General features: G+C 40.6%; 2 protein-coding genes across 6 annotated transcripts; one reads left to right on the top strand and one right to left on the bottom strand.

Moving 5' to 3' along the window:
- Window positions 1–810: 810 nt before the first annotated feature.
- Window positions 811–4,058, bottom strand: RWDD2A (RWD domain containing 2A). 2 transcript variants are annotated; one of them, XM_086707327.1, is made up of 3 exons: window positions 3,953–4,058; window positions 2,732–2,949; window positions 811–1,739 (listed from the first exon to the last, which is right to left on the bottom strand). In XM_086707327.1, exons 1-3 carry the CDS (start codon window positions 3,963–3,965, stop codon window positions 1,062–1,064), a joined length of 909 nt encoding a protein of 302 aa, XP_086563453.1. In that variant the 5' UTR covers window positions 3,966–4,058; the 3' UTR covers window positions 811–1,061. The 2 variants fall into 2 exon arrangements, with proteins under 2 accessions (XP_086563453.1, XP_025781595.1); XM_025925810.2 differs by having other exon boundaries at window positions 3,981–4,055.
- Window positions 3,591–27,276, top strand: PGM3 (phosphoglucomutase 3). Of its 4 annotated transcripts, XM_025925458.2 has the most exons (13): window positions 4,083–4,219; window positions 5,964–6,169; window positions 7,583–7,767; window positions 9,567–9,634; window positions 14,844–14,977; window positions 15,899–16,094; window positions 18,527–18,684; window positions 19,402–19,485; window positions 21,921–22,019; window positions 23,729–23,845; window positions 24,529–24,651; window positions 25,635–25,808; window positions 26,865–27,276. In XM_025925458.2, exons 2-13 carry the CDS (start codon window positions 5,966–5,968, stop codon window positions 26,940–26,942), a joined length of 1,620 nt encoding a protein of 539 aa, XP_025781243.1. In that variant the 5' UTR covers window positions 4,083–4,219; window positions 5,964–5,965; the 3' UTR covers window positions 26,943–27,276. The 4 variants fall into 4 exon arrangements, with proteins under 4 accessions (XP_086563446.1, XP_025781243.1, XP_086563448.1 ...); XM_086707320.1 differs by lacking the exon at window positions 4,083–4,219 and adding an exon at window positions 3,591–3,614 and having other exon boundaries at window positions 25,635–27,276; XM_086707322.1 differs by having other exon boundaries at window positions 4,090–4,219; window positions 25,635–27,276.
- The last annotated feature ends 74 nt before the right edge of the window (window positions 27,277–27,350 follow it).

Below are 27,350 nucleotides of genomic sequence, written 5' to 3'. Positions count from 1 at the left end.
GGTCCCTGAGAAAGGGCAGTAGTAGCTAAAGAGAGACCATGGAAGCCAAAGAAATTTGCAGAGTCTCAGCTCAGGACATCTCTTGACACAGGTGAGACTCCCAGAAATTCTTGGGGAGGGTAAATCCTTTGCAGTGAAACGGCATGGCAAGTGCTGCATAAATAGGGGTTACTGTCATTTAAAAAGTCACATTTTGACAAAGGCTGGTGAAGCTGGGAATCTTCAGATGAGATGGCAGTGACTTCTCACCAAAATGCAGAGCTTGGATCTTTCCCCCAAGGTGACAGTACAGAGCCATCTGTACGACTCGTACCCAACACTCCTGCCCTACAAAGCAGTATATACTGGCACAGAGGCAAAGGGTGCCAGTACCCATTGGTTGTGGAACATTTTTCTGGCCAAGAAACCGTATCTTTTTTTGTCGGGAAGAACTAAGAATGTTGGTATCCTTTTCCTTAGTATCATAAATCAGCTGGTGAAAACAGCCAAAGAATACATAGCATCATGTGTCATCTTCATTTCCCTTGAGACTTCATTTCTCTGATTCCTCTGCCATTACATTTAGGACCTAGTTCTGCTAAAAGAAAAAACTACAAATAGGCGGTTTAACTTAAAGTAAGAAATGTAGTAAACATGTGCCCTTTGTTCTCGCTTTGAACCTTAGAATTCACTCTTCCAATAACAAAAGAAAATGTGGTATGTCATCGTGTGCTGGTATCATGAAAGACAAAAATGTTATTTATGGGTTCAGAGCTATAACATGACTACTGATACTAATTATGGGCTTTGGACTCCTCTTTAATCATCAGCTTCATTGGTTAAAGTGTTTTTATTAACTTGCAGTTAAATAGTTTTCAGTTAACATAAGAACATAGAGATAACATCACAATTGCACTGTGAAAAGGTAAAAGGCCTTTGTGTCTCATTACCAGGTAAAAAGTCTGGAGCTAGGTGTCTCACAGATGATACTAAACAGCCACTGGCCCTTTTATTTTGGTCTTATTAACAGAAAATACCGACTTAAGTGATGAAATTACACACATAGGCCACTTAATGGCTTCCTAGGAGTCTGAACTTTTGCTTTCAATACCAAATAATATCTGGAAAACATGCTCACTTTTGTGTTTTTTCAGAAATTCTAAGAATTGGCCCAGATTCATGTGATAGTCATTCCTTAATCCATAGTCACCATGGGCCTCCAGGAGTAATTCTTCAAAAGAATGGAAAAGGCGCAGATCCTCTCCATTTCCTTCCGTTTCCACACTTTCAGCATGCTTACAAGAAATGTGTTTCCAGTTGGGATACCTAATTGTGTGCCAGAATTCCTCACAGTGCTCCTTGAAGCCCTCCACACAGATTATACCCGGCTTTCCTGTCATGCAAAACCCAGTCACATCTAACCTTTTCCCAACATCCAAAATCTTTTTTCTTAGGTCCTGCTGATATATGTGGTGGCTGTAGATCCACATCCGGAGGAATGTGTTCTTGACTGGCTTTGCTTGTGTAGACGGTTCATAAACGAGCTTTCTGTTCAGAAAATAGGAGGCACTGTTGTCCTGTAACCACTGGATTGCTGCACATACACAGAGCTCGCCTGGATCAAAAGTCCCTATGTAAGAAGTGAGACCTTTGTTGAGAAGTAGTTGCTGTTGTCTGTCAAGCTCAGGAGACCGTCCAAACAGCTGCAATGCTACATAGGGGTAGCTGTGAGGCATGGTTACTTGCAAATCAATTTTCACCTTAAAATGAAAATCAAATAGATTTAAGTACCGTAAAATCACCTAAGCTGGTTTATCAGTGGCAACTGCATGATTTTGATAAATGTAATAGTTATTGCTACTGTTAAATGTCAGCTATGTGCCAGAGACTCTACCGAGTACTTTATATACACTATTCCTTCCATGTAAGCATCCATTCATCCCAGTATTTACTGAACACTCGCCATGTGTCAGGGAGCTAGACACAACTTCTGCTCTTTGTGAAAAGTAGAGCCTAGTGAAAGAGACAGACATTAAACTAGTAAGTACACAGAACAAGTATTTAATTCCAATGGTAATGTGAAGCATGGAAAAGTGCAGGGTCTGCTGACATGTGTAACCAGGGAGACAGAATTCAGTCTGAGGAACCAGGAGATCTTGTCTGAGGAAATGAGAGCTGAAGGATGTACAGAAAATCGCTAGAAGAGGGGTTCTTAAAAGCCTAGTCCACTTGTTATCTACGCTATGCTAATGTTACTGGAGACAATGGATCAGAAGATGAAGGTAAACTCATTTTTAGTATTTAGATTTCCTATCTGGTATTTGCTTTCTGTGCTATGGTGTCACCAAATAAACATTCATCCACTCCTTACAAGCCAGATTTGCTAAAGGTAAGATTTAGATTTATCAAAATCATGATATGTCTACAAGACAGTACATACGACAATAGTTGGGTTGGTAAAAAACTGGTCGAGTGAACAGAATAATGATGGTAGTATGAGACTGCAGATGTTTTTAATAAAAACACTAGCTATATTTGTTAAAAAGTGTGCGCATTTATGTAAAATCCAAGATATTTATTGAAGACAATTTACAGTGCATCCCATATTTTACATATTTCACTTTCAAACAAGTAAAGGAAATAAGAATCTGGAATATTCTCTATTTGTTTCCTGGACAGAAAGCGCTCCTTCCAAGTGTTTGCAATAAAAGCTGGGCACCCAGCAACAACAAAAGCAACTCAGGGTACCTACCTTGGGCTCCTCAATCTGGAGTGTAATCACAAATTCGATTTTGGGTGGCAGCGCCTCCCTTTTTCCTTCCAAATATCTCTTTATATTCGTCAGGACATTTACATCTTCGAGTTTTACTTCTCCTTGGTTAGGAAACATAGAGAACAGCATTTCCATCTCTAGCAGCTGAAGCTGCAGGCATTCTTTCATTGAAGCGGACATGTTGCCTCCAAATCCACCTGCCAGGAAAACCGGAAAAGCCCAGGGGCACTAGGTTTCTTAATTGCAGCGGCGTCCAAAGAAATTTCCGGAAGCGGTTTTGCAGGAACCTTGTGCACCGACAGCTAGGGGCACAAACCGGGACACTTACACTCCTTCTTCGCTTTATCTCCCGACCCCCCAAATCTAGTATGCATGACATCCCTCCAGAGACTTCGTTAAAATTCAGATTCCCAGTCCGTTACCCACCCACCCCCACCCCCGCTTCCGATCCAGATCCGGGAATTTGGACTTTCAACAAGTGTTCCAAATTATCCCGTTGCAGGTGGTTGGCAAACAACACCTGCAGATGCTCTGCAAGCCTGAATTCTGGTTAAGGCAAGGAGCCCAGTTTCCGAATCCCACCCAGGTCTCAGGCTCAGGCGGAGCTGGGCGCTGTGGCCAGGGAGGCCCGCAGTGCTGGCGGGGCTGTGGTCAACTCCCTTGGCTCCGAGGTCTTGGGGGCCCCGCGGCCCCCAAACGCTAGGTGCCGCCCCTCGGCCCCAGCGCCAAGAACCCCTCCCTAGTGGGCCTTTACGGCTCTTCGGGGAGCCACACCAGCCCCGGGCGGCCCAGATCGCTCCGGACGATTTGGACCCACCTGGCCTCTGCCCCGAGGGGTCTAGGCTTAGGGGGAGTCTTACAGGTACCTACATAAGATGGTGTTTAGTGCGAGCTGGTGCGGGTAGATGGTGGCGGGGGTGGTGGGGGGAGCGACTCGAGGAGGCTCCCAGAGTCAAAGGCTGGGGAGATGAACCCCGAGAATAGAGGAGGGGATGCGGGAAAAGGGCTTATGGCCGAGGCCACCTTGTCAGAGGCCCCCAATCGGGGTTGGTACCCCCATCTGGGACCACGAGGGACCCTGGCTTCCCAGGAACGCAGGAATGCCACCCCGAAACCCAAATTTGGAGGCGGGGACTGTCGCAGTACTCTGGTGGCCTACGACCCTCGGCCCCAACCCTCGGGCCACCTCGGGGGCCTCACCCTTCCCGGTCATTCAATGGAAACAGACCCAAGCCCTCTCAGAACCGGGATCCGCAGTTCCGCAGGCGCGAGCTGCGCACTACCAGCGAGGAGGAGAGGCGGGTCCAGCGGCCCCTCCCCCGCCGTGATTGGCTGGGGGGCGTGGCGGTGGGACGGAAGTCACGCAGGGCCACGTCTGCGGGTTCCGAGAGCTTCAGTTAGGTTGGAAGCGCCACGGCGGGGGAGCGGCTCGGTTAGGTGGAGGTGAGGGGGAGTCTCCAGCCAGAGGTGAGCGGGGGCCCTTAGGCTTGGCGGCGAGAAGGGGACTTCCCAGTCCGTAGGGGCTCGGCCTGCCGACGGTCTAGTGGGCCAGCTAGCGGGTTGACCCACGGACCGTGCGCTGGACACACCCGCCCAGGCGCCTCCAGAGCGCCCGGAGGGTCTCGTGCCCCTGGGCATTCTGGTCCAGAGGCCTGGGGGGCGGTGCGGCGTTGCGGGGCGGGGGGGGGGGGGGGGGGGGGAGGGTGAAACTAGGGGTTGAGAGCTGGAAAAAGTGCGGCGACTTGGGGGCTGGGAGGAAAGCGGAACAAACCAGGGGTTGATAATTGAATGAAGGGAAGGGGGATGCGCGCAACTTTTTTAGAGTGGTCGCCGTTTGGACCTGTAAGTACTTAAAAAAAAAAAAAGAGGTGAGAGTGGGAGAGAGCCAAAGCATAAGAGACTGTTGAGAACTGAGAACAAACTGAGGGTTGATGGGGGGTGGGAGGGAGGGGAGGGTGAGTGGTGGGTATTGAGGAGGGCACCTTTTGGGATGAGCACTGGGTGTTGTATGGAAACCAATTTGACAATAAACTTCATATACTGAAAAAAAAAAAAAGCGTTCGCACCCTCGTTGAACGTAGTTTTAGGACCGAAAACGCATTGAAGGGTGGAAGCATTTGATCTTTTTTCTTTTTAAAAGACTTTCTGGATTTAACAGGACTGGTTTACACCCTTATGAATAATCATGATATACTACCGAATGGTCAGTTTTTAACAAAATATATTCTTGCTTGTACAAGAGATTTGATCACTTTGGACCAAACTAAATTAGCTTGCTGAATACCAGCTTGTTCCAGTTGGACAAAAGCAAAAATTTTCTACCATTTTCTTTAACTTTTGTTCATTGACGCATCGAAGGACGGTAAAGCAAATGAGACAGGACTGCTGTTCATCTCTGGGCTAATTGGAAATGGGACTGACTGGGGAAGTGAATAGTATATACAGCTGAGGTTGGAAACCCCAAGTTTCACTTAAAACTGTAGTATCCCAGAGAAGGAAGTGCTAGTGGGCTCAGGGCCACTGTTTAAAATTAAAGGGAGAAAGATGTTGCTACTGTCAGAGCTCAATTTAGAAGGGTGTCCTGGTCCTCTGTTAATGAAAATAGAAAAATCCACTGCAAGGTTTATTAGGAGGTCTGGGCAGTTTTGGAGAGGAAGCTGTTGCTCTTTGCTTTTCCTTTGGGAATATGTCTCTGGTGTGGGAGGAATAACAAAAGAACCACACAGATTTTCCAGATATTTTGGATACGTAGTCCCAGTCCATTTGACACTGTGACCTTAGGCCTCAGTCTGTCACCAGCTACCCTTGTGTATTTATGTTATTTAACTGAGGTCCAGACTTAAGTTTCTCCGTTTATGAAATGAGATAATCTTTGAACTTGTAGAAGTCTACGAATCTATGTGTGGAATCTTCATTTTAGTTGAGAGTGGACCATTTAAAATTTTCCCTGGGTCCAGGAATAGTCCTGGCGACAAAACGAGAGAGAAGTTGGAGGGATAGTCTGGTGCTATCTGCCCTCGAGTGGACAATACAATTTGGGGAGGATCTTCTAGGTAATGCCTATCACCAGGACTTATTCTGCCATTCTTTCTCAAACCTTCTTTGTGGGCATTCAGAATGAGGCAGACCTCTTAGTTTATGGTGGCAGCTTTTAAAGCAAATGGTCCTTGTAACATTTCTCGTGCCTGAAAAATATTCCTTAATTTTGTAGACATGGATTTAGATGCTATTACAGAATACTCCGCATTACATCCCAAGCCCAGTGGACTCATTCTTCAATATGGAACTGCTGGCTTTCGAACGAAAGCAGAACATCTCGATCATGTCATGTTTCGCATGGGATTATTAGCTGTCCTGAGGTCAAAACAGACAAAATCTACAATAGGAGTCATGGTAACAGCATCACATAATCCTGAGGTAATGCTTTTCGTGCTCCGATAAAGCAAATCTTTATTTACAAGTACACATCTTAGTGTCTGAGCAGTTTGACCAAAAGTACAAATTAATTCTAGGAATGTTTGTGCTCCTTATGTGCCTTTGGGTTTGAAATGGCTTTTTCTTAATGAGTGGTCATTTAGCTCATGACTCCATAGAGGGTGCAGAGAGAATTAAATGAGACTCATTTCTTGGACTGTGTTCATATCAGAGAAATAACAGAACGTTCTTCCAAGTTAGTTGTGTTGAGACAGTATCAGTAACAAAAAGTGTTACTTCTGTTAATGTAGTAGAGAGTAGAGAGATTGGAGGCAAGACGGGGAAGGGCAGACATTTGAAAAGATTCATTCAGAATGTCTTGAACATATTTAAGACTGGTTTTCTGTAGTTAGGGAATAGCTTCCTGTTCTGAATGAACAGCCAAACGGGTGGCTCCAGATACAAAAGTGAGCTTTGGGCAGGTTATTGATGAGGTCTAATGGTTGTAGGGTTACGACAATTAAATTTTTTTCTCAAAGTATTCCTTTTGACATAGTCTAACTCTTCTGTATTGCCCATAGCCCACTAATACATGGTTTGAATAATATGCTTCTGTTTGGTGGCAAGGGCCTGAGATTTTTGCCTTTGTAGATAAATTTGCACCAAGTTTAAGTAGGTCTGTGAAGGATTATAACCTCCTCTTCCCTCCACACAGGAGGACACTGCTTGTCCAACTTGTAAACGTGGATCACTAGAAATGCATGTCTGAATGTCTAAATCACCATAATTGATTGACTTACGGGCTGAAGCCTATATTTATTGCTACTTCCAGAAGTACTTCTTAATACTGAGTTGTCTCCTTCAGTTGACAATCATTCTGAACTACAGTTTATTTCTTCCCAGAAATTTGAGCAGAACGGAATGGGGAGTCTGTTTTCAGCTTCTGTTACCCACCGGTTGACATATTGGCCAGTGTGTTCTTAGAGTACAGAGTCATAGTGGGGAGGAGCTCTCACTGCCCTCATTCTGCTCCATTTGCACCATGGTCATGTAATTGATGGTGAATGCACAGATGACAGCCTTTTAAAAAAGCTAGTGTAGCATAGTGGCTGTGGGCTTAAAACTAATAATGGACTTGGTATTTTAATAGCAGCACTGACACTTATTAGCTATATGAACATAAGCAGATTTCTTGATTTGAATCCATTTTCTCAAAGTAAGACTGGAATAATAATAGGATTATTATTATTATAAGTATTATAAAACACTTAGTCCAGTGCCTGGTATTCTGTACTGGTCACTGGTGAAGTCGCTCAGCCATCAGTGTCTTTTTTAGGGGAAAACAGCTTGAGTTTACTTCCTCAACTCACCCTTGTGAATGCTCGCAGATGGCTTATTGTTTGTTTTTCTTTTAAGGAAGACAATGGGGTAAAATTGGTTGATCCTTTGGGTGAAATGTTGGCACCTTCCTGGGAGGAACATGCTACCTGTTTGGCAAATGCTGAGGAACAAGATATGCCGAGAGTGTTGATGGACATCAGTGTGAAAGCAGCTGTGAATCTGCAACAAGATGCCTTCATAGTGATTGGTAGAGATACCAGGTGACCATCAGAGTTAATGGTGAAAGCAGCTTTGGGGACTCCACATAAGTGATTACATTAATGTTAGTGCCCATGATAAACTGAAAGAAGGAAGTAAAGTGGAACTGCCCTAAGAGGCTCCTCCACCCATCTGGCCTTTTTTTAGTAGGATGTAGGAGCTAAGTCTCTCTGTGCATCTTGGGTTTTGGAGTCTGAACCCCAACTCTGACACTATATAATTGAATAGGTTATTTAACCTTGTGGAGCTTCCATGTGCCCGTCTATAAAATGTTGATGATAAAGCCTAACACAGGATTTTTGTGAGAATTACATGGCATAATGTATACAAAATACCTATTTCCTGACACGAGAGAAGTACTTAACAAATGCCTCCCGCCCCTTTATTTCTATAGGTTTATTTTCTCCTGTAGAGTAAGAACACATTATAATAATATTTTTAGAGATTCACCTTATAATCTACATAATTGTTGGTTCATATATTTATATCATTTTTGCATGCTGGAGTTCACTGGAAACATTAACAATTTATTTCTACATACCGTATCCCCCAATCCCCCATCTGCAAGGGATACATTCCAGGACCTCCAGTGGATGCCTGAAACCATGGATAGTACCAAATTCTATATATACCATGTTTTTCCCTGTACATCCATAATTATGATAAAGATGAATTTATAAGTTAAACGCAGTAGGAGATCAAAATGAATAATAAAGTAGAACAGTTACAGCAACATACTGTAATAAAAGTTATGTGGATGTAGTCTCTCTCACTCTCAAAATATGTTAGTGTACTGTACTCTTTTCTTTCTTGTGATGCTATGTGATGATAAAATGCCCATGTGAGAGAGGATGTGAGGTGAATCATGTAGGCCCTGTGACATAGTGTTAGGCTACTGTTGACCTGATGATATGTTAGAAGGAGGGTCCTCTGCTTCTGGAGTGCAGTTGACCCCAGATAACTGAAACCATGGCAAGCGAAACCATGGACAAGAGGGGACTATTTGTCATATTTGGCAGCTTTTGCTGTCCTTTACAAAAACATATTTTTGTAAAATGTTAGATTAAAAGTGTACTTTGAAACAGAAGCATTCTCTTTTATATAAGATCTTGTTTTGCCAGAGATTCTTTCTAAAGGACATTTCCAGTCAGTGTCCTCATGGCTTAGACTGGTGTTTTATCCTTAATGTGTTACCAGCGAAACTTCCAAATACCATTGATTGTGGATTTATAGGTATCAGAAATAGCCTACTGATTTATGTTCTGAAACAAATAATTATCCTCCAGGAAAGCCTTCCCCCATGTAATTGCCTCTTACCAATTAACTAGTTTACATGATGTATAACATTATTTTCTACAAGGCAGTTATATAATTATTTTTAGATTGATAATTTGTTCCGACTTTTCCAAATGAAAAACAGGTCGCATATCCTTGGTGGTTTACTCCCCTGTACTGCATAATGCACGCTGTTTGCATTCAGTATTTATTGCTACTGTTCCTAGGTAACGAACATGTTGTTACAGTCAAACTTGACCACATATTTGGGGATGGCGTAATCAGTGTATTTTTATATCTGTTTTCTAAATTTGTTTAAAAACCAAACTCTTTCTGAGAAATGTATTGTGAAAGACTGCTGGAAAATGCTTATACTTTGCCTATATCCTCTTTCCAGTGTTTTCAGACTTGACAGGTTTCTTATTATTCTGAAATATGTAGCACATAATTTCTGTATTTGCTTTCAGAATTTAGCAACTCTTGGTTTCAGGATGGGATGTGTTATTTTCTTCCTTTTCTTTTCTAGGCCCACCAGTGAGAAACTCTCACAGTCTGTAATAGATGGTGTAACTGTTTTAGAAGGTCAATTTCATGGTATGTAGCTATCTTGAGCTGTGAATTAAGTTAATCTTAAAAAAAAAAAAAAAAAGTTTTAAAAAGTTGTAAAAGTAGTAACATTTTAGAAAAGTTTGAAAATGTGGATAAAAAAAGGTTTTGAAAAATGAACTCCTAGGTATTAAATACTAGTTTTTTAAATTTAGAAAATTCAATAATTTTTTTTCTTGGTGTGCATATTTTGGTTTACCTATAGGAGATTATATGTAAGAAATAATGATCTTAACTTCCTTTACTTTAGTAAATTTTCTGGTATGAAAACCTTTGAAGTTACTTAAAGATGTTCATTCTGGGGAGCTTCTGTCAGTATTCCCTAATAGCCGATCACATGTGGAATCAGCTGTTACATATCAAATCATGATGCAAAGTCGCTTTGGCCTACTTATCATGATTTAAGTTTTGACAGGTAGTTTTTCCTATAGAATTACATGCAGTACAATGGAGGCTTGAATCCTCTTCTCACATCATCTACCATGCATGCCCCTTGTGAATGCAGTGACTCCATTGTGCTTGGAGGTGAATTTCCCTAGTGTCTCCCTACTTTCTTATTTAAAAATATCTTCTCTTGACCTTTTCAACCTCCTTTCCAGCCCCGGTGTGCTCGTTTCTTCAGAGTAATTCCAAGAGCTTGCCTTGGCTTACTTCTCTGCTTTTCTAGTCATTACTTATCCCACCGCAGGCAAAGTCTCCATCCTGGCCCCTTCAGTGAAATATCTCTCTCAACACTCATCTCAATTCTAATTGCCAGATTCAGTGGCTGTTAAAAAGTGGGAATTCTTGGGATGCCTGGGTGGCTCAGTCGGTTGGGCATCTGACTTTGGTTCAGATGATCTTGCGGTTCGTGGGTTTGAGCCCCTCGTCGGCCTCTGTGCTGGCAGCTCAGAGCCTGCTTCGGATTCTGTGTCTCCCTGTCCCTCTGCCCCTCCCCCACTTGCTCGCTCTCTCTTTCTCTCTCTCTCTCTCTCAAAAATAAATATTAAAAAAAAAATTATAAAGTGGGGATTCTTAGCCTGGGGCCCAGGGTTTCCTGGGAAGTGTTTGGTTAAGCTGCAGGGATCTGGTGACAGAGTGTTCTTGCTACAGTGTGCAGAGTGTTACCTGTACGTGCACTTTTTTAGGTAGAGGATTCTTTGCTTTTGTCAGATAGATGCTCAAAGGGATCTGTGACCTAAAAATTATTTCCAGAATTTATATTTTGAAGTTTTTATTTTAGTTGCTGTCTTGATAGCTCTCCACACTGTGACCTCCTCCTTTCTTTCTTTAAGATTCTACTTCCTTGGCCACTGTCCCTTATTGGTCTTCCATTTGGGCCCTTTCTCTCAATTTGGGCATTGCATATTTCTTTTGTTCTGCTTGCTGAATGATCATCTTTACTGCCATAGCTCCAGCTGTGTGAAGCTTAATTCTTCACTTGTTAGTTCAAACATTTTTGATTGTGTGCTATGTACAATTCTCCAGTAGTCTGTTTCATGCCAATCACAGCTTATCGTCAGAACCCCATTTTGCATCACGATGTGTGCATACGTACTTGTGTGTATAAGTGACACAAAAGCATCAATAAATAATACCTATACTGCATGACATGCATTCATCTGTTTTATTTTAAAAAAACACAAAAATGTTGGTTGTATCTCACTAAGTGGGTTCCATGAGCCCTGACAGTCTCAGGTCTGCAGTGGTCTGCCCTTACCCCAGATTCATCCTGCCTGAAACTATTGTGTGTACCATTCTCAGAATGGTTCACTTTTTCAGCACTGTCATTCTAGCTGTATAACACTTTTCTAATGTTTTAGTCTAGAAAAATTTGAGAGTAATGAAAAATTTTTTTTTTTTTACCTTTCCCTCATTTCTGTCTTCAGCTTAGTGAAAGGTTAATGTAGCTGCTGCTTAGAGAGAACGGGGGAAGCTGGTAGAAGATAAGGTTGAGGAGGGAAGCAGGGGCCCTATGCTTTCAAGCCATGTAGGTTGCGGTAAAGATTTGGGTTTTATTCCAAATGCACTGGAACTCCATTGAAGGATTTTGTGCGTAGGAATATGATCACGTTTCCATTTTAAGTCAGTCACTCTGGCTTTTATGTACAGAGAGACAGGAAGGTTGTAAGAAAGAAAAAGAGACTACTGTAGTTCATGTAAGAGGGATGATTGCGAGAGAAGTGGAGAAATTTGAAGTTAGTATTGACTTCAAAGGATTTTATGATACATAATGAGCTAGAGCTGTGAAGAATGGCTTGTAGGTTTCTGGGTTGATCAGTAGACTAGAAGAGTAACTACATAAGAGTCATTGTTTCTTGATTAACTGTATATAATAGTCATTTGTTAAATGTTTATTTGGTCGTTTTGATATTGGTCACGAAATCCTTTTGTTCCATCTTTTGGTTAAGTCTTTTGAAATAATCGTTTTCCTCTCCTTATACCCCTCTGTTAAGCTAGGTTAAGCGCTGATCCACTTTTTTGAGCTCCTCCACCTCTTTCCACCTGATCCTTACGTTAGAGCCATGGGTGCCTTCATGAAATACCATTTCCATTGTAGAACTGCAGGGTTCAGTAACTTTTAAATGATCTTTTGCCTCTAGTCTAAACTTTGTGCTTGACTTTGAAGATCTGTGTTGGATTTAGTTACACAATATTCACTGGATACTGGTTCATCTCTGTTATTTTTTCTGTTTCTTGTTCTTGGTACTTTTCTTGTGTGTTTAGCTATTTTTGACTATAAGCTGTTTGTTTTTCTTGGAAAATTATCTGTGGGACATTTTTGAGGTGTATGGTGAAGGCATATTTCTCTGGCAGAGTTTAGTTATTGCCTTTGCTGGGTGCCTGGGGGTGCGACTTGGCTGGTGGATGACAAGGTTCTTTGATGACAGAGTTCTTCTGGACCTCTGTGGTTACGTGAATTGGGGCTGGAAACTTGTGGGAGGCCTGTGCTTCTGGTGACAGCTCTTCAGGGATGGGTTATTTCCTGCTCTGCTTGGTGTCAAGACCACTTTTCTGGGAGTGGGTACTTGGGGCTGATTCACTTTGGACTCACCCTTGTTCTGAAGAGTAGTCCTTTGAGGCTTCAGCTTCATGAGGGCCTGGCCTTCTACTGGGTGTCCTTCCTTTTTTTTTTTTTCTTTTTTTTTTTTTTTAAACCTTTAATTATTATTGAGAAACAGAGACAGAGCATGAGCAGGGGAGGGGCAGAGAGAGGAGGAGACACAGAATCCAAAGCAGGCTCGTCTCTGAGCTGTCAGCACAGAGCCCGATGTGGGGCTCGAGCTCTCAAACCATGAGATCATGACCTGAGCTGAAGTCTGACATTCAGTCAACTGAGCCACCCAGGCACCCGGTGTCCTTCTTATCTTAGGTCAACATGGACTTGTTTGTAGTGGAAGCAGTAAGTTAATTTCTGGTTTAGAGGAATGACCTTAGAAGCAAAACTGACTTCCCATAGTTCAAATCTTGGAGTTCTTCCCTTCATAGAGATTTTGGCCTAATTTCCACTTTAACTCATTGGCACAGCAATGCTTTTTAAAAGATTTTTCTTTTATCTGGCATTTTTGGTGGTTTTTGGGAGGGTTCATCTGAATTACATAGTTTGCAGTATTATTCGAACTAGAACTCAATTATTATTTTTCTATATTCTATTTTTGTTACCTGTCCATATTAAATGATTTTTTTATTAATAGTAGTCATTCATATTTCTTTTAGAATTCAGTATGTGCCCAATGTGTGGGGTTCCCCTCCCCAACATTACCAAACAACCAATTTAATTCTCTGACATTATCTACTTAGAAGTAGGGTCAGATCCCACAGGTTAAGGATACAGTGCCACATGACTCCCCATGCCCACTCTTTAGATGCCAGTCATGTAGGCTTCTGACAACCCCCTCCTTTGTTTTATTAATTTGCTAGAGTGCTCACAGAACTCAAGAGAAAAATTTTACTTACCAGATAGATTACTGGTTTCTTATAAAGGATATAACTCAGGAACAGCCAGATGGATGAGATACGGCAAGGTATGTGGGAAGGGGCACGGAACTTCCATGCTCTGGCCAACCACTCTCCCCAGTCTCCACATGTTTCACCAACCCAAAAGCTTGTCCTTTTGGGTTTTTAATGGAGGCTTCATTACATGGGCACAATCTGTTAAGGGATTGACTGTTGATATTTGAATGCAATCTAGCCCCTCTTTTCTGCTCTGCCTGGATTGGCAAGGGGGACCAGGAATATGGGAGAGGTCTGAAAGTTCCAGCTCTCTAATCACATGGTTGGTTCCCCTGGCAGCCAGCCCCATCTTTGGGTTCCCTTGGAGCCTTCCTTGTCTCATTAGCATAACAAAAGACAATTTCTACTCTCTTCACTTAGGAAGTCCATGGGTTTAGAAGCCCTGCTTCGAATGGAGACAAAGACCAAATCTCCAATTTTTTTTAAGTTTATTTATTTTTGAGACAGAGAGAGCCCACACCCACGCACACACACACACACACACACGCACACGCACGCACACACGTGTGTCCCTAACGTGTGTGTGCGTGCGTGTGCGTGTGTGTGCGTGTGTGTGTGTGTGTGTGTGTTTAGAGGGAGGGAGGTGTGTGGGGAGGGCCAGAGAGAAAGAGGGAGAGACAGCTTCCCAACCAGGCTCTGGCTGTCGGTGTGGAGCCCCACTCGATCCCAGAAACCATGAGATCATGACCTGAGCTGAAATCAAGAGTCAGGTGCTCAAGGATCTGAACCACCCAGGCACCCCTGTTTCTTATAAATCACAGTATCATAATGTGACAGGCAGTTGTAATAACTTCAGTGGATATATTTATGCATATTTCTGGATAGTTTGAAAGTGTTTTTGTGTCCTCTGAGATGTTTTTTTTAAATTTTTTTTTTTTTCAACGTTTATTTATTTTTGGGACAGAGAGAGACAGAGCATGAACGGGGGAGGGGCAGAGAGAGAGGGAGACACAGAATCGGAAACAGGCTCCAGGCTCTGAGCCATCAGCCCAGAGCCCGACGCGGGGCTGGAACTCACGGACCGCGAGATCGTGACCTGGCTGAAGTCGGACGCTTAACCGACTGCGCCACCCAGGCGCCCCTCCTCTGAGATGTTTTTATTTTGAAGATTTGTTGCTCTCAAATTCATATGGTATGAATCCATTTAAACATTTTTTTCTTTATTAAGAAATGTGGTGAATTGCTTTTTGTATTTCTATGACAGATTACGGCTTGGTAACAACGCCCCAGCTGCACTACATGGTATACTGTCGAAATACCAGTGGCCAATATGGAGAGGCAACCCTAGAAGGTTACTACCAGAAACTCTCTAAGGCCTTTATGGAACTTACCAAACAGGTAAAAATCTCGTGAACATGGTTAGAGTTTAAGTAAATGAATAAAATAAGATCAGTTCAACAATTTATCTTAAGTAGATAGCTCATCATTCCTCCTTTTTCCAAAAATGCAGTGTATTTCCTTTTCTTTTCTAGGACTCCACAAGGCTTGGCCCTTGTGTCCTGCTGTCTATTGGTATTTACTTGGCGAGGCACGTAGTACACGTAGTACATTCTGAGATCACGGTGGGGGAGAACCTGGTGGGGTTCTTAAGGTTACAGAAATATTTATTCAGATGAATTTGCTCTTAAGGTTAATGTTAGATGCTATTGGCATCATACTTGAGGTGTCTGCCGTTGAGAAAGACTTTTCTCCTGTGTAGATTAGCTGCTTAAACCTCGATGGGGTTTGCGGGTATAATTTAATCAACAAATATTGAATATATGTTGTTAACCAAAACAGAGCCCTTGTTCTTAAAGAATTTTTATTCTGAAGTGAGGGTGGGCCAGAGAGGAGACTGACACAAAAACCCATACGTGCCCAGTGGTGTTATGTGCTGTGAAGGGAATGGCAGGCATCATTCTGCTCATCCATCTGTATACTCATTCCCACATTTGAATGCCTGTCATGTAATATAGGCTGTAGTATTATTTTGAAGGGTCCCTGCTTAATTGAGGCTAAATTCTAGTAAAGCTCCATTTCCATAAGGTATTCAGTCAGGGAAACTGTTCTAGTGTCAGTTTCCAAAAAGTTTTAAAGGCCTTTAAATTTCACTTTGGTTTTCTGCAATTTTCATCTGAATATGTATACCCTTTTGTTTCCCAGGGTAAAATAGACGAGTGAACTGAAATAATAGAAGATGTTTACATATACCTATATGTGCTATATGTTTCGCTTTTTTGTAACTTGAAATTTTTCTTCCTTATGTCTTTTCCTTTTAAGACTTTGTGCAGCCAAGATGAATATAGATCACTTAAGGTTGACTGTGCAAATGGCATAGGGGCCCTGAAGCTGAAAGAAATGGAACACTACGTTTCCCAGGGGCTGTCAGTTCAGCTCTTCAATGACGGCACCAAAGGGAAACTCAATCATTTATGTGGGGCTGACTTTGTGAAAAGTCATCAGAAACCTCCACAGGGTATGTAGAAAATGTGTTTTTAGAGTTCTTTGAAACCAGTCTTAAGAGACAGAGGTGGCCAAGTGAGTTGAGTCATGCTGCTCGTCCTGGCACACCACTTTAGACATCTGGACACTTTTCTTACTGTCTGTGCCATTCGAAATATGGTCTATGCCCTTTGCCTATGAGTTACACGACTCCTACAGTGTGTAGGCAATGTCTGGGGGAGGGGTGGGGGGGAAGCAAAATCAGGAATTGGTGTTTAAAAGCAGTAGTTCTCAAACTTCAGTATGTGTGAGAATCATCTGGAGGGCTTGTTAGCACACAGATTCCTGGGCTCTACTCTAGAGTTTCTGATTTTGTAGGTCTGGGTAGAATTTGGGTAGGAAAAAAATTTGTCTTTCTGTCAAGCACCCGGCCTTTGTTAATGTTGCTGGTCTGGAGACCACACTTTGAGAATCCTTGATCTAAAGGATAGCAATAGTGAGTAGCATTTTTCACCTTACCTGAGTTAGACACACTATGGAAAGGGAATGCAACTTGGCTTAATTATAACTGTCTGCAAAATCTGTTTTCTCCAGTTGGTATATTAGGAGGAAGACTGTAGTAGTACTAAGAGGTGGTCTATGTTTAGCTGCGTTGTAAATCCTGAATTGTTAGCAGGTGGGCCAAACTTGGCTTACGGATGTGTTTTGTTTGGTCTGCTGTGTGTGTGTGTATTGCATTACTTGTCGCCATTTAAACATTTCATGATTTTACTTAAATATTAGAAACGCTGGCTTCTCTTTACCGATGTCAGAAAATGTCCATTCTCATGTGGCAATAATTGGCTGCAATAGAGCGGCTCCTGCCAACTTCAGACAGGACATGCATTCTTCAGAACTCCACAGACCTCATCCAGTTGCCTCTCTCCTTTACGTTATTCTGCCTCACTGTAGTACACATTTACATTTTTAGTTCGTCAGCTAGTTTGAACTCCTTTTTGTTGAATTGCTTGTTTTTGTTGAATTGACAGTTTGGTTCTAGGTCCTGCATCTGTCCATCCATCTAAATACTGAGCTCTTCTCTCCCTTGCTCTAAGCACGGGTGGTGAGAACAAAGGCAAGAGAAATGTAGCTGAAAGTAAATCTTACAGCTTGCAGCGCACTGATAAAAACCTGAGACGTGCAGAGTGTGACATACCTCAAGGGACTTATGGCTGCCTTAATGTTGATGTTTTATTAGAGACTAAAAGCAACCTTATCTTGACAATAGCCAGATCTCTGTCAACCTCGCTTTTAGCATATAGAAATGCCTTAGAAACTTATGTTATCTCTATCCCCCGCCAACCTTAAAAGTATATAATCAGTCACTTCTCACGGTCCGAGCGCAGCTCTTTCTGCCTGTGGGTCCTGTCCCCTGCTATAAGAAAATCACCTTTTCGCACCGTAAAATGCCTTAAGAATTCTTTCTTGACCGTTGTGCTTGGCGGCCCCGCATCACGGGGCTACAGAAAGAACAAAACCATAGGCCCTCACTTTTCCTGAAGCGTGTGTTATGCCTTGTAGTCAACCTTATATTCATATTCCTCATGAAAGCCTCATGTTGGATTTGTCCACCTGCTGCTCTCATGGCTAAGGAGCAGCAAAATCTTCTAAGTTTGATGTGACAGTTGCTGAGGTTTTAATAGCCCTATGCAAATTACACTGGCCATGTATCTCTCACAGGTTACAATTCTTCCCTCTAACTTACCAATGTTTCTTGTTACTGATGGTGTGAACAAATAAAAATCACTTCTGCCAGAGTTGAAGCACGTAACTCATCCGTTGATTATTTTTTATATCTAAAGGGCATCACAGTACTAGGTAAATTGCATTCACAAATAGTCTGTAGCTTTCACCAAACTATGGGAACTTGTCTTACCAAACCAACTGGTTTATAAAACGGAATTTTACTTTATTTTATATTTTTTAAATCTTTATTTTTGAGAGCGAGAGTGCAAGCAGGGGAGGGGTAGAGAGAGGGAGATAACAGAATTCAAAGCAGAATCCAGGCTCTGAGCTGTCAGCACAGTGCCTGAGGCGGGGCTCGAACTCAGACTGTGAGATCTTGGCCTGAGCTGAAGTCAGGCGCTTAACTGACTGAGCCACCCAGGTGCCTCTGGAGTTTTATTTTAATATTATATCAAGTTTCAGCATAGAATTCTTCTTTTCCAGTTAGCTATGAAAGAATTTACCCTGTAAAAACTGCCAGTAAACCTGTATACTATTTAAAAATTAAGACATTGGTTTTTATTTGGAAGGATAATTTTAAGTACCTCTTGAAAAGTGATATGTGGAACACGTAAGGCCAGTTGTGATCATACTTTAGTGAAATATTTTTCCCTTGTAATTAATGTAAGAGAAAAAACTTTTTATATTGAGTTTTATCCCTATTTCTGTGACTGAAATGCATTTTAAAATTCTGTGTGCTAGGAATGGAAATGAAGTCTAATGAAAGATGCTGTTCCTTTGATGGAGATGCAGACAGAATCGTTTATCACTACCTCGATGTAGATGGTCACTTTCATCTCATAGATGGAGACAAGATAGCAACACTGATTAGCAGTTTCCTTAAAGAGCTCTTGTTGGAGGTATGGTGGGATGATTGACTGACTGCTCTTTAAAACAAGACTCACTGGTGACTAACATGTCTCAAAGGCACAATTTATACAAAGTTCCTTACATCTGTGGCCAGAAAATACAAGACGACACATGGTAATTTTAGTCATTTCACCATGGGGCACGGGTTTTCGCACCTGAAAGTAGCGCTCTTTTCTTCCTTATACTGGCAGAGTTTTATGATTCGAAGCTTTATGAAGATTTTGATGTCTTCACAACTGACGCTTTAGTGAGCGTTCCATCATCACTCCCAAAGCTTTAAACAGAAGATTGCATCCTCTGAGAGATGTATTTACTATGTTATAATGTGGTTAGTAATGCGAGAGAGGTTTATTCTCCTTTGCTCTTTTGGAAACCTTAGGCCAGCTTTTAGTATAGCGTGTAATGGGAAGTAGTTATTATAATGTGGAAAAAGCTATACTTTCAAAGAGTTCAATAACTACTTTTATTTAAAATACTAGAGAGGTCAGGAAATCACAAGCTTCTTTTGGAAGGAATCCTTGTAGAATTTAAATAACGCTCAAAAGTATTTTAGCTTTTTTTTCTGGCATACATGTAAATTTTCATTTTAGGCATTTATTGCATAAACTGGTAATTTTGGCATCCTTTAGAACTCTCATTATATGTTTGCTTTTGTAGTTAGTGTTTTTACTTTTGATGGCAAGGCAATTATGATTGTTTTTATCTAGATTGGAGAAAGTTTGAATATTGGTGTTGTACAAACTGCGTATGCAAATGGAAGTTCAACACGGTATCTTGAAGAAGTTATGAAGGTACTGAACCATTTCCATTTTCTGGTAGCTTCTTAATAATTCTATCTTAAGATATTTCTGTGAGGAAAACAATGCGGTCATACAAGTGAACAGGTCACAGTACATGAAGCTGAGCTGTTGTCCATTTAAGGGTAAGATATTAAGATACGGGAAAAAATTGTCCCTGGTGCAAAAAGGGAAAGAGACTCCCCCCCCCCCTTTTCTTATGAATGTAAATGTTTTAAAAGGCTAAGCAAATTTTATCGTTAAGGAGTGTTTTCCCTAAGGGTCTAGAATCCCCTCACTGAAATGTAAACTTCCAGGGAAAATAGCATCCTGTCTCCCAGGCTCCTGAGAGTTTAAGTTAGTTACAGCTTGGAATCAGCCACATATATTTACTTGTTACCGAGATATGAGAAGATTTATTATTCTTTTGGTAAGGACTAAACACCGATTGCCATCACAATTATCAGGTAAATTTAAAATAAGTGGTCCTGTAAAGTCTTCTTGAGAAGCAGGCCTATTCGGTAGACATAGGGACTATTGCTTTGGGATTTCACAGGTGGGGAGAGAGACTCGGCTACTCTTAATACAACAAGGAAAAGTGGGAGAGGGGGTTGGTGGATGGAACATTACTAAGGAATCTTCAGGAGTCAGGATTCCGACCGAACATACCTTACAGGACTCCTGTTGAAGACAGGCCGGGGTAGTTAGATACTGCCTGGGGTATGGTGTGGGGTGAGGACTTCGATCAGTTATGGAGGGTAGGAGATTCTTGCTGAGACTGGACTCTTCCAGACATGCCCAAGGAAAGGACCTCTTTGGGATCACAGGAAAAGTTTGTTCAGGGATAGAATCTGTTACTAGTTACCTTCAGCTATATTATAAAAGGGTGAGATTTCTGTCTGTAGTTCTTAACAGATTTCCTGTGGTGTGCATCACAGTCTAGCTTGAAGTGTGTTCAGTAATCAAAACTGTTTTCTTACTCTTCTATAGGCAAGTTTTCTGGATTGTTAGAGGAGGTTTTGTATCTGATTTTTTTCCCCCAGCATCCCCCAGATGATTGACCATCCTCTGTACCCCATCACCTGCTCTAAGAGTTGGAGGGTCCATGGCCAAAATTATGTCTGTTTGCCTTTACTCTTTCTCACTAGCTAGTGTATTTTCCCACTTTTGTGCATTCCTTTTCAAATTCCTGCATTTTACTAGTTTTTGTTGCTTTTGCACTCTTTTTAAAGCAGGGGTGGCAAAGTCCAATTCTTGTAGAGTCTGGATAAGTGAAGAGAAAAAGTACAGCAGGTGCATAAGGACTAGGAAGAGTGTGCCCAGACAGGCCAGCTGCTGTCACATTTAGTCAGATTCTTCAAGAAAAGCTGAAAATCTAAGTTTTTATGTGACTCTCCTTCCTACTACTTTTTAAGTCTTGACAGCTGATTAAAAGTTTAAAAGAAATAGGCAAAATAAAACACATCTGGAAGCTGCTAGTTTGCGATATGATTTAAATATAAAGTTGCAGTAAACACACTCAAGGAACTCCATTGGTGCCCAGTTGCCCACCATTTATCAGGGATTCTCAGTATTTGGGTTATCGTTTTAGTATTTCTTTTCTGTGTTAACATTTTTATAGGTAATATATACCCTGTTTAAGAAACAAATACATCAGAAACTGTTACTCATCAACCCATTCTCCTATGGATGAATTAAATATTTTTAGCTCTAACCTTTCCCGAGGTCTTCTAAATCCAATCAGTGGCCAATCTTATTTGATCTTGATCTCTTTTGCGATTTGCCACTATCAGACTTATTAACCACTCTTCTCTCTCAGATCCATCCAAGGCTTAGGCTGCCCAGTGTTGCTAGTTCAACCATCGTAATTTCTTAATGGGATTAGTCCTAGAAACCTCCTAACCAATGTCTTTTAACCTTCTAAGCCACGGGTTAAAAAACTGGCCTGTGGACCAGATCCAGCCTGCCACATGTTTATGAATAGTTTTATTGGAACACAACCATGCTTATTTGTTTCTGTATTTTCTGTGATTGCTTTCACACTAGTGGCAGAAGTGAGCAGTTGTGAAAGAAATACGGCTGTAAACTTTGAAATATTTATTATATGTCCTTTTATAGTAAAGCTTGCAGACCTCTGTAAACCATTCTCCACATTGTAGCTAATGGAGCTTTCTACACAATTGGATCATGTCACTCCCCCACTTACAATCTTTCAATATTTTATCCGGGGATGCTCCTCTTTCTCGCCTTGCTTTTTCCCTTGGTTGTGTATTTCTATAGTTGCCTTCTCTCTCCCATACTAACACTTACCACTTGGTATTTTAATTGCGTGTCTTCCTCACTAGATGGCTCCCGGTTTGTTCCCTGTTGTATCCTTAGGAGAGTAGGTATATAATATGTATTTGCCCATTGAATAACTGCTATTGTGTTTCTTTAAATATGTGTCATAGGTACCTGTCTATTGTACTAAAACTGGTGTAAAACATTTACATCACAAGGCTCAAGAGTTTGACATTGGAGTTTATTTTGAAGCAAATGGGCATGGCACAGTAAGTTCTCCTTAGTTATAACCAGCTTTAGCTGGACTTTTTTTTTAATGATGGGAATTTTCTGAGTAGTAATACCTTATAATCGATTCCCACTTTGTTGAAATGATCAGTATGATAGTAGAGTAAGATTGGGTTTACTTAATATATTCTTATGTGTGTTGAAACTGGTTTTCTTTTAGGTTGTTTATGATCTTTGAGTGTGAACAGATAATACAGTTTGTTCCTACAGGTTTTTTGTTTTTGTTTTTTTTTTGTTTGTTTTTTGTTTTTTGTTTTTTTTTTTTTTTTTTTGAGAGCACGAGCAGGGGAGGGGTAGAGGGAGAGAGAGAATCCCAAGCAGGCTGCACGCTCAGCATGAAGTACAAAGCAGGGCACCGTGAGATCATGATCTGAGCCAAAATCAGGAGTTGGATGCTTAACTGAGCCACCCAGGCACCCATTTTTAGTTTCTTTAAAAAAAAAAAAAAAAAAAAAAAGCAGTTCTTAATTTTCTTACAGATTGTTTATCATTTAAAATCTTTTCTTTGAACTGGCCATAGGTAGTGAAAGGAAAGTTCAGTAGCTGTGGTAAATTGAAAAGTTTTGGAATGCTTGAGAATTAAGTTATGAGCGACTAGAAATGAGTGTAAGTAGCAATAAGCATGTAAAATTTTTATGGTGCTTTTTGTAGGCAGAACATTTAAAGAATTTTTTGAGATATAGTTCACATACCTTAAAATTCACCATTTTGAAGTGTACTAAGTGGTTTTTAGTATATTCATAAGATTCAGACTTTTGTTTAAACGTTTTTATGCCACACCTCATTTCATAAATAGATTGGAGGTAGCCAACAGAAAAGATGTTACCTAGGTCAGATTATTTTCATTAATTCTGAACTGGCTTCTAGAGGCCTTGATCATAAGAAAAATAATAATTTCTCAGGAAATGCAGTTAAAATATAACTTCAGTGATCTAATTAAGGCAGAGGTTGATAAATAATTTTAAAGGGCAGATAGTATTTTAGACTTTTGGCTCGTAAGGTCTCTGTTGCACCTGTCAGCTCTGCTGGTGTAAGATAAGGGAGTGTGTATGGCTGCGTTCCAGCAGAAATAGTGACCAGAGTGTAGTCTAGTTTACCAGCAAACATGTCATTTCATCAAGTGCTGACTATAGTATTGAGCCACTCTGAAGTAACTAAACTCATGGGCAAAACATTTTAAAATGACAGGAATCTTGAGGAACATGATGTATATCATATACATGGTACTATTTGCCATAATAAGATAAGTACAATGAACTCTTCTTTTATCTAGCTTATATCCTTTAAGTTTTTACAAGAAAACTCTACTAGTTGTGCTGAATTCTGTATTCTTTCAAGTAAAATGGATGCAGATAGGCTTAAGGAACTGGTTGCACAGAACTAATTCAGCTGACAGAGAGGCAAACATAATATACTCATCATGTACATTTGCCTCTGTCAGAGTGGTATTTTCTTTGTAATCAGCTCTTTGTATTTTGATAACCAGTTCTTTAATCCATGAAGGATTTTTCCCCCCAACTATTATCTTTTGGGTTCTGATGTGATCTTGTCAATTTCATACATTCTAAGGCTATCATTATTTTTCCCTTCAGTTTTTCCAGATTCATTCAGAGTTTCAAAAGTGGTTTAACTTGGATGACTGGGCACGAAGAGAATGTTTTACGATTGTGTGTTTATGCTTTCCTTGCAGGTACTGTTTAGTAAAGCTGCCGAAACAAAGATAAGACAACTCACAAAAGAACTGGAAGATGAGAAAAGGAAAGCTGCTGCTAAGATGCTCGAAAACGTTATTGACTTGTTCAACCAGGTCAGAGCTGGAGGGTGGCGGGCTCTTGGTTACTTTACCATTGTTCATAAGGTAGATAGAATAGTGTGTTGCATAAAAAAGTAGAAAAGTCCTGGCAGCTTCCTTGCCACAGTGGTATATACAGTTGAGATGGACACTGAAATGCAATGACAGAACACTGATGTGCTTCCTTACCCCTGTATTTTATGATGAAAACTTGTAAGTATAATGAGTAGCTCGCATCTAGATTCAAAACTCTGCTACTGAGTCTATGTATATGTGTCAAATCAGTGAGATTGGAGTCTATACAGTATGGCAGAGGAAGCAAAGAGTAGGACCGGAAAAAGTGACAGAACTAGTATTTGAATATCTTGCACGTAGTAAGGCACTTAACATACCTCAGTGTAATCCTTGCAGTAACCCAGGGAGAGGGGTTGTTATAATTTCCATTTTGTAAATGAAGAAACAAAGGGCTTGGAGCTAGTTATCCAGTCTTAATTTTATAGATAAGGAGGAAGAGTAAAGGCAAGTTTCTCAAGAGCTAGTTTCAGTATTCTTTGTATAACTCTTTGTGGTCTTTCATTTCTCCACACACTCTAGTTTAATAATCTGTGTGAGGGTGGGGAGGAAGCACAGGATACTGTGATTTGTTTTCTAAGAGCATTCATATCCAAGGGTACACTTTCTTTCATTGTGTCTTGTAGGCAGCTGGTGATGCTATTTCTGATATGCTGGTGATTGAGGCAATCTTGACGCTGAAGGACTTGACTATACAACAGTGGGATGCTCTTTATATGGATCTTCCAAACAGACAGCTCAAAGTTAAGGTCTGAGCAATATTTTAAAATTACTTCTTTTCTGAAAATTAAAATGTATTATCTCCAATCTCTATATAAAAAATATTCCGTGTGTCATGTTTCATCGTGTACATGTAGATATTATAGAAAATGCCTTATATCCTGTTTTCCCACATCTTAATCTTAACCAGTTGTTTGAGAAGTATTTAGTTTACCGACTTGAAAAGAAAAAAGTGATACATGTTCTTTATAATAAAGATTTTATTGTGGAAAATTTAAAACAAATATAAATGTGGAGAGAACAAAAAAATGAAACCGCTGTGTTCTACAGATTTCAGCTATTGTCCTTCCCCATGCTCCATAGCCCCCATGTTATTTTGAAGCAATCCTGCTAGCCTATTATTGCAAGTGAAAATATTTCCTTTGAATTATTCTTGGGTCACGCAGAACTTCCTGGGGCTAGCTAGATGCTGAGAAGTAAGATCTTTGGGCTTAAATGGAGAGAAATTTTTTAAAGGCAGTTCATATAAATGCTCATTGATTTCTGTACAGCTTTATGCCAGTGTAAATACTCACCAACAGGATTTGTGAAAGACAATTAGAGGTAGTAAAGCCCGAGGTCACAGAAGTGGCTACTGATTGGCATATTTAGGAGATTTTTATCATGTCCCTCTTACATAATAGGTTGCTGCTTTGTCAACAGTTTATAGAAATAGATATTTGACCAGGGACTTAAAAATACAGTCCTTCCTGGCCACTATTGTAGTGGTAACTGTAAGACTGTGGAAATGTTGCCTGTTTTTGCTAAAGGCAACCTTTAAAGCTACAACTGAAATTAATAATCCTGATTTTGGCAGAAATAAAAATTATAAAATTTTAATGTAGTTGCACTCTGTGGTACAGTAAGCTGAAATGTAGGTCTGTTACTGTTGAAATGGCCACAGTCTTTTGGTGGGAATTCTGTTGAACAGGTTAGGCTTATATAGTAACAGATATGAAATGCTTGTGCATAGGTTGCAGACAGGCAAGTTATTAGCACCACTGATGCTGAAAGACAAGTAGTTACACCTCCAGGACTACAGGAGGCAATCAATGACCTGGTGAAGAAATACAAGCTTTCCCGAGCTTTTGTCCGGCCTTCTGGTACGGAAGATATAGTCCGAGTATATGCAGAAGCAGACTCGCAGGTGAGCTGGGATGGTTCTATTGAAAATATATGTGGTGAGAGTCTGATACCATGGGTAGTGGGGGTCGTAGTAGGAGAGAAAAGAAAACTATTTCAATAGTGTTGCAGTCTCACTGTGATAATTGTTTATGGAGATTTTTAGGTTCATATTAAGACTGTAAGAGTACTTTCATCAGTCGTTGAACAAAATTAGACCAACTTAGTTTATTTCCCCAAATATTTTTCTTTTTATTCCAGACTTCCTATTTCTAACCATGGCATGAATAATCAGTAGATACTTTGCCACGCATTAGTCTTCTGTGGCCTGAAGTGGATGATCCTTTTTTTAAAAACTCCTTTAAAAACATAATCCTGTTGCTTTATGAAAACAACACGCTTTGAGGTACATGTCTAAGTTAACTGGTACCATCATCCAGGTTGATGGAAATTCATCTTTGTCTCTGGACTTTTGATTTGTTTTTCAAAATAATTTCCTTTAAACAGCCTTGCTCTGTACCTCTGCTCTTTTCCTAACAGGGTCAAGACTTCACGGTCTCGATTTTTTAAACTTTGCCCTCTTCACACACTCTTTTACTCTTAAACCCTTGATCAGTGTTTGCACAGCTAAGGCAGTCTAGAGTGGGTTGAACAGGCACTCAGAAGGAGGCCCTTATAAGGGAGCTGGCAGCTTTTTGGCAGAAGCTTAGGCCATCCTAGAATATAGTGAATAGAAATTGCTGGTGGATGGGGAGAGGCCATCTGGGACTTTAATGGTTACTTACACTTAGGCCAATTGTGGCCGTACTTTTAAGGACTAGGTTTTATTGAATTTATTCAGAATTTTGGAATAACTAATTTTACAATTTGATTTGATTAACCAAGAACTCACCGGACTTGGAAGAATTTGAGTTTTCCATTTATTTAAGAATCTTGGAATTTGTTACTGAAAGGTGAAAAAAAAAAAATTTTCATTTGAGTATGCTAGTGAGACAAAAAGTTCTCTTCCCTTCCCTCAGAGTTGTAAGTTACCTGATAGATGCTGTCTTTCTCCTCTAATCTCCTTTTGTGTCATTTTCAGGAAAATGCGGATAGCCTTGCACGTGCAGTCAGCCTGGCAGTATTTCAGCTGGCTGGAGGAGTTGGAGAAACACCCTAACCAGGTTTCTGAAGATAATTTTTATATTCATGACAAACTGGATTTTTAAGAACTTTTTACAAAATAATAGTACTGCCACTAATGTGACAGGTTCAGACACATTTGTAATCATGTTTACGATGCACCTTACTAGATTGTTTCTAGATCTGATTGTTTTTCTTAAACACTACCACAACTATTATTAGAAATAGGGAAACCTTTTACCTGTTAAAGTGAAACTTGAACCGAATTTCAGTCTCACTAATGTAAAGTGCTCGGGGCTTAATCATTACCTTTATAGTACATTCAGGGACAAATTCATGAGGGCTGCTGGAAAATTAAACCTTACTACCAACTCCTTGGAATGTCTTTTCCATTGCCGTTACTTAACCGTGATCGTTATTTTGCAGGATTCACCATTGTTGATAC

Source organism: Puma concolor, chromosome B2, assembly GCF_028749965.1.
Source record: "Puma concolor isolate L17-30 chromosome B2, mPumCon1.1.hap2, whole genome shotgun sequence".
In the NCBI taxonomy this organism is placed as follows: domain Eukaryota; kingdom Metazoa; phylum Chordata; class Mammalia; order Carnivora; family Felidae; genus Puma; species Puma concolor.
The sequence above is the reverse complement of the archived record's forward strand: the minus strand, read 5'-3'. Positions and strand labels throughout refer to the sequence as shown.

Coding starts and splice junctions, on each gene's coding strand:
- RWDD2A (XM_086707327.1), bottom strand. Junction 1,740..2,731: donor TCCAGATTGAGGAGCCCAAG/GTAGGTACCCTG, acceptor TTTCATTTTAAG/GTGAAAATTGATTTGCAAGT.
- PGM3 (XM_086707320.1), top strand. CDS start 5,966: ATGGATTTAGATGCTATTACAGAATACTCCGCATTACATCCCAAGCCC. Junction 22,020..23,728: donor AAGCAAATGGGCATGGCACA/GTAAGTTCTCCT, acceptor CTTTCCTTGCAG/GTACTGTTTAGTAAAGCTGC. Junction 23,846..24,528: donor TTATTGACTTGTTCAACCAG/GTCAGAGCTGGA, acceptor TGTGTCTTGTAG/GCAGCTGGTGATGCTATTTC.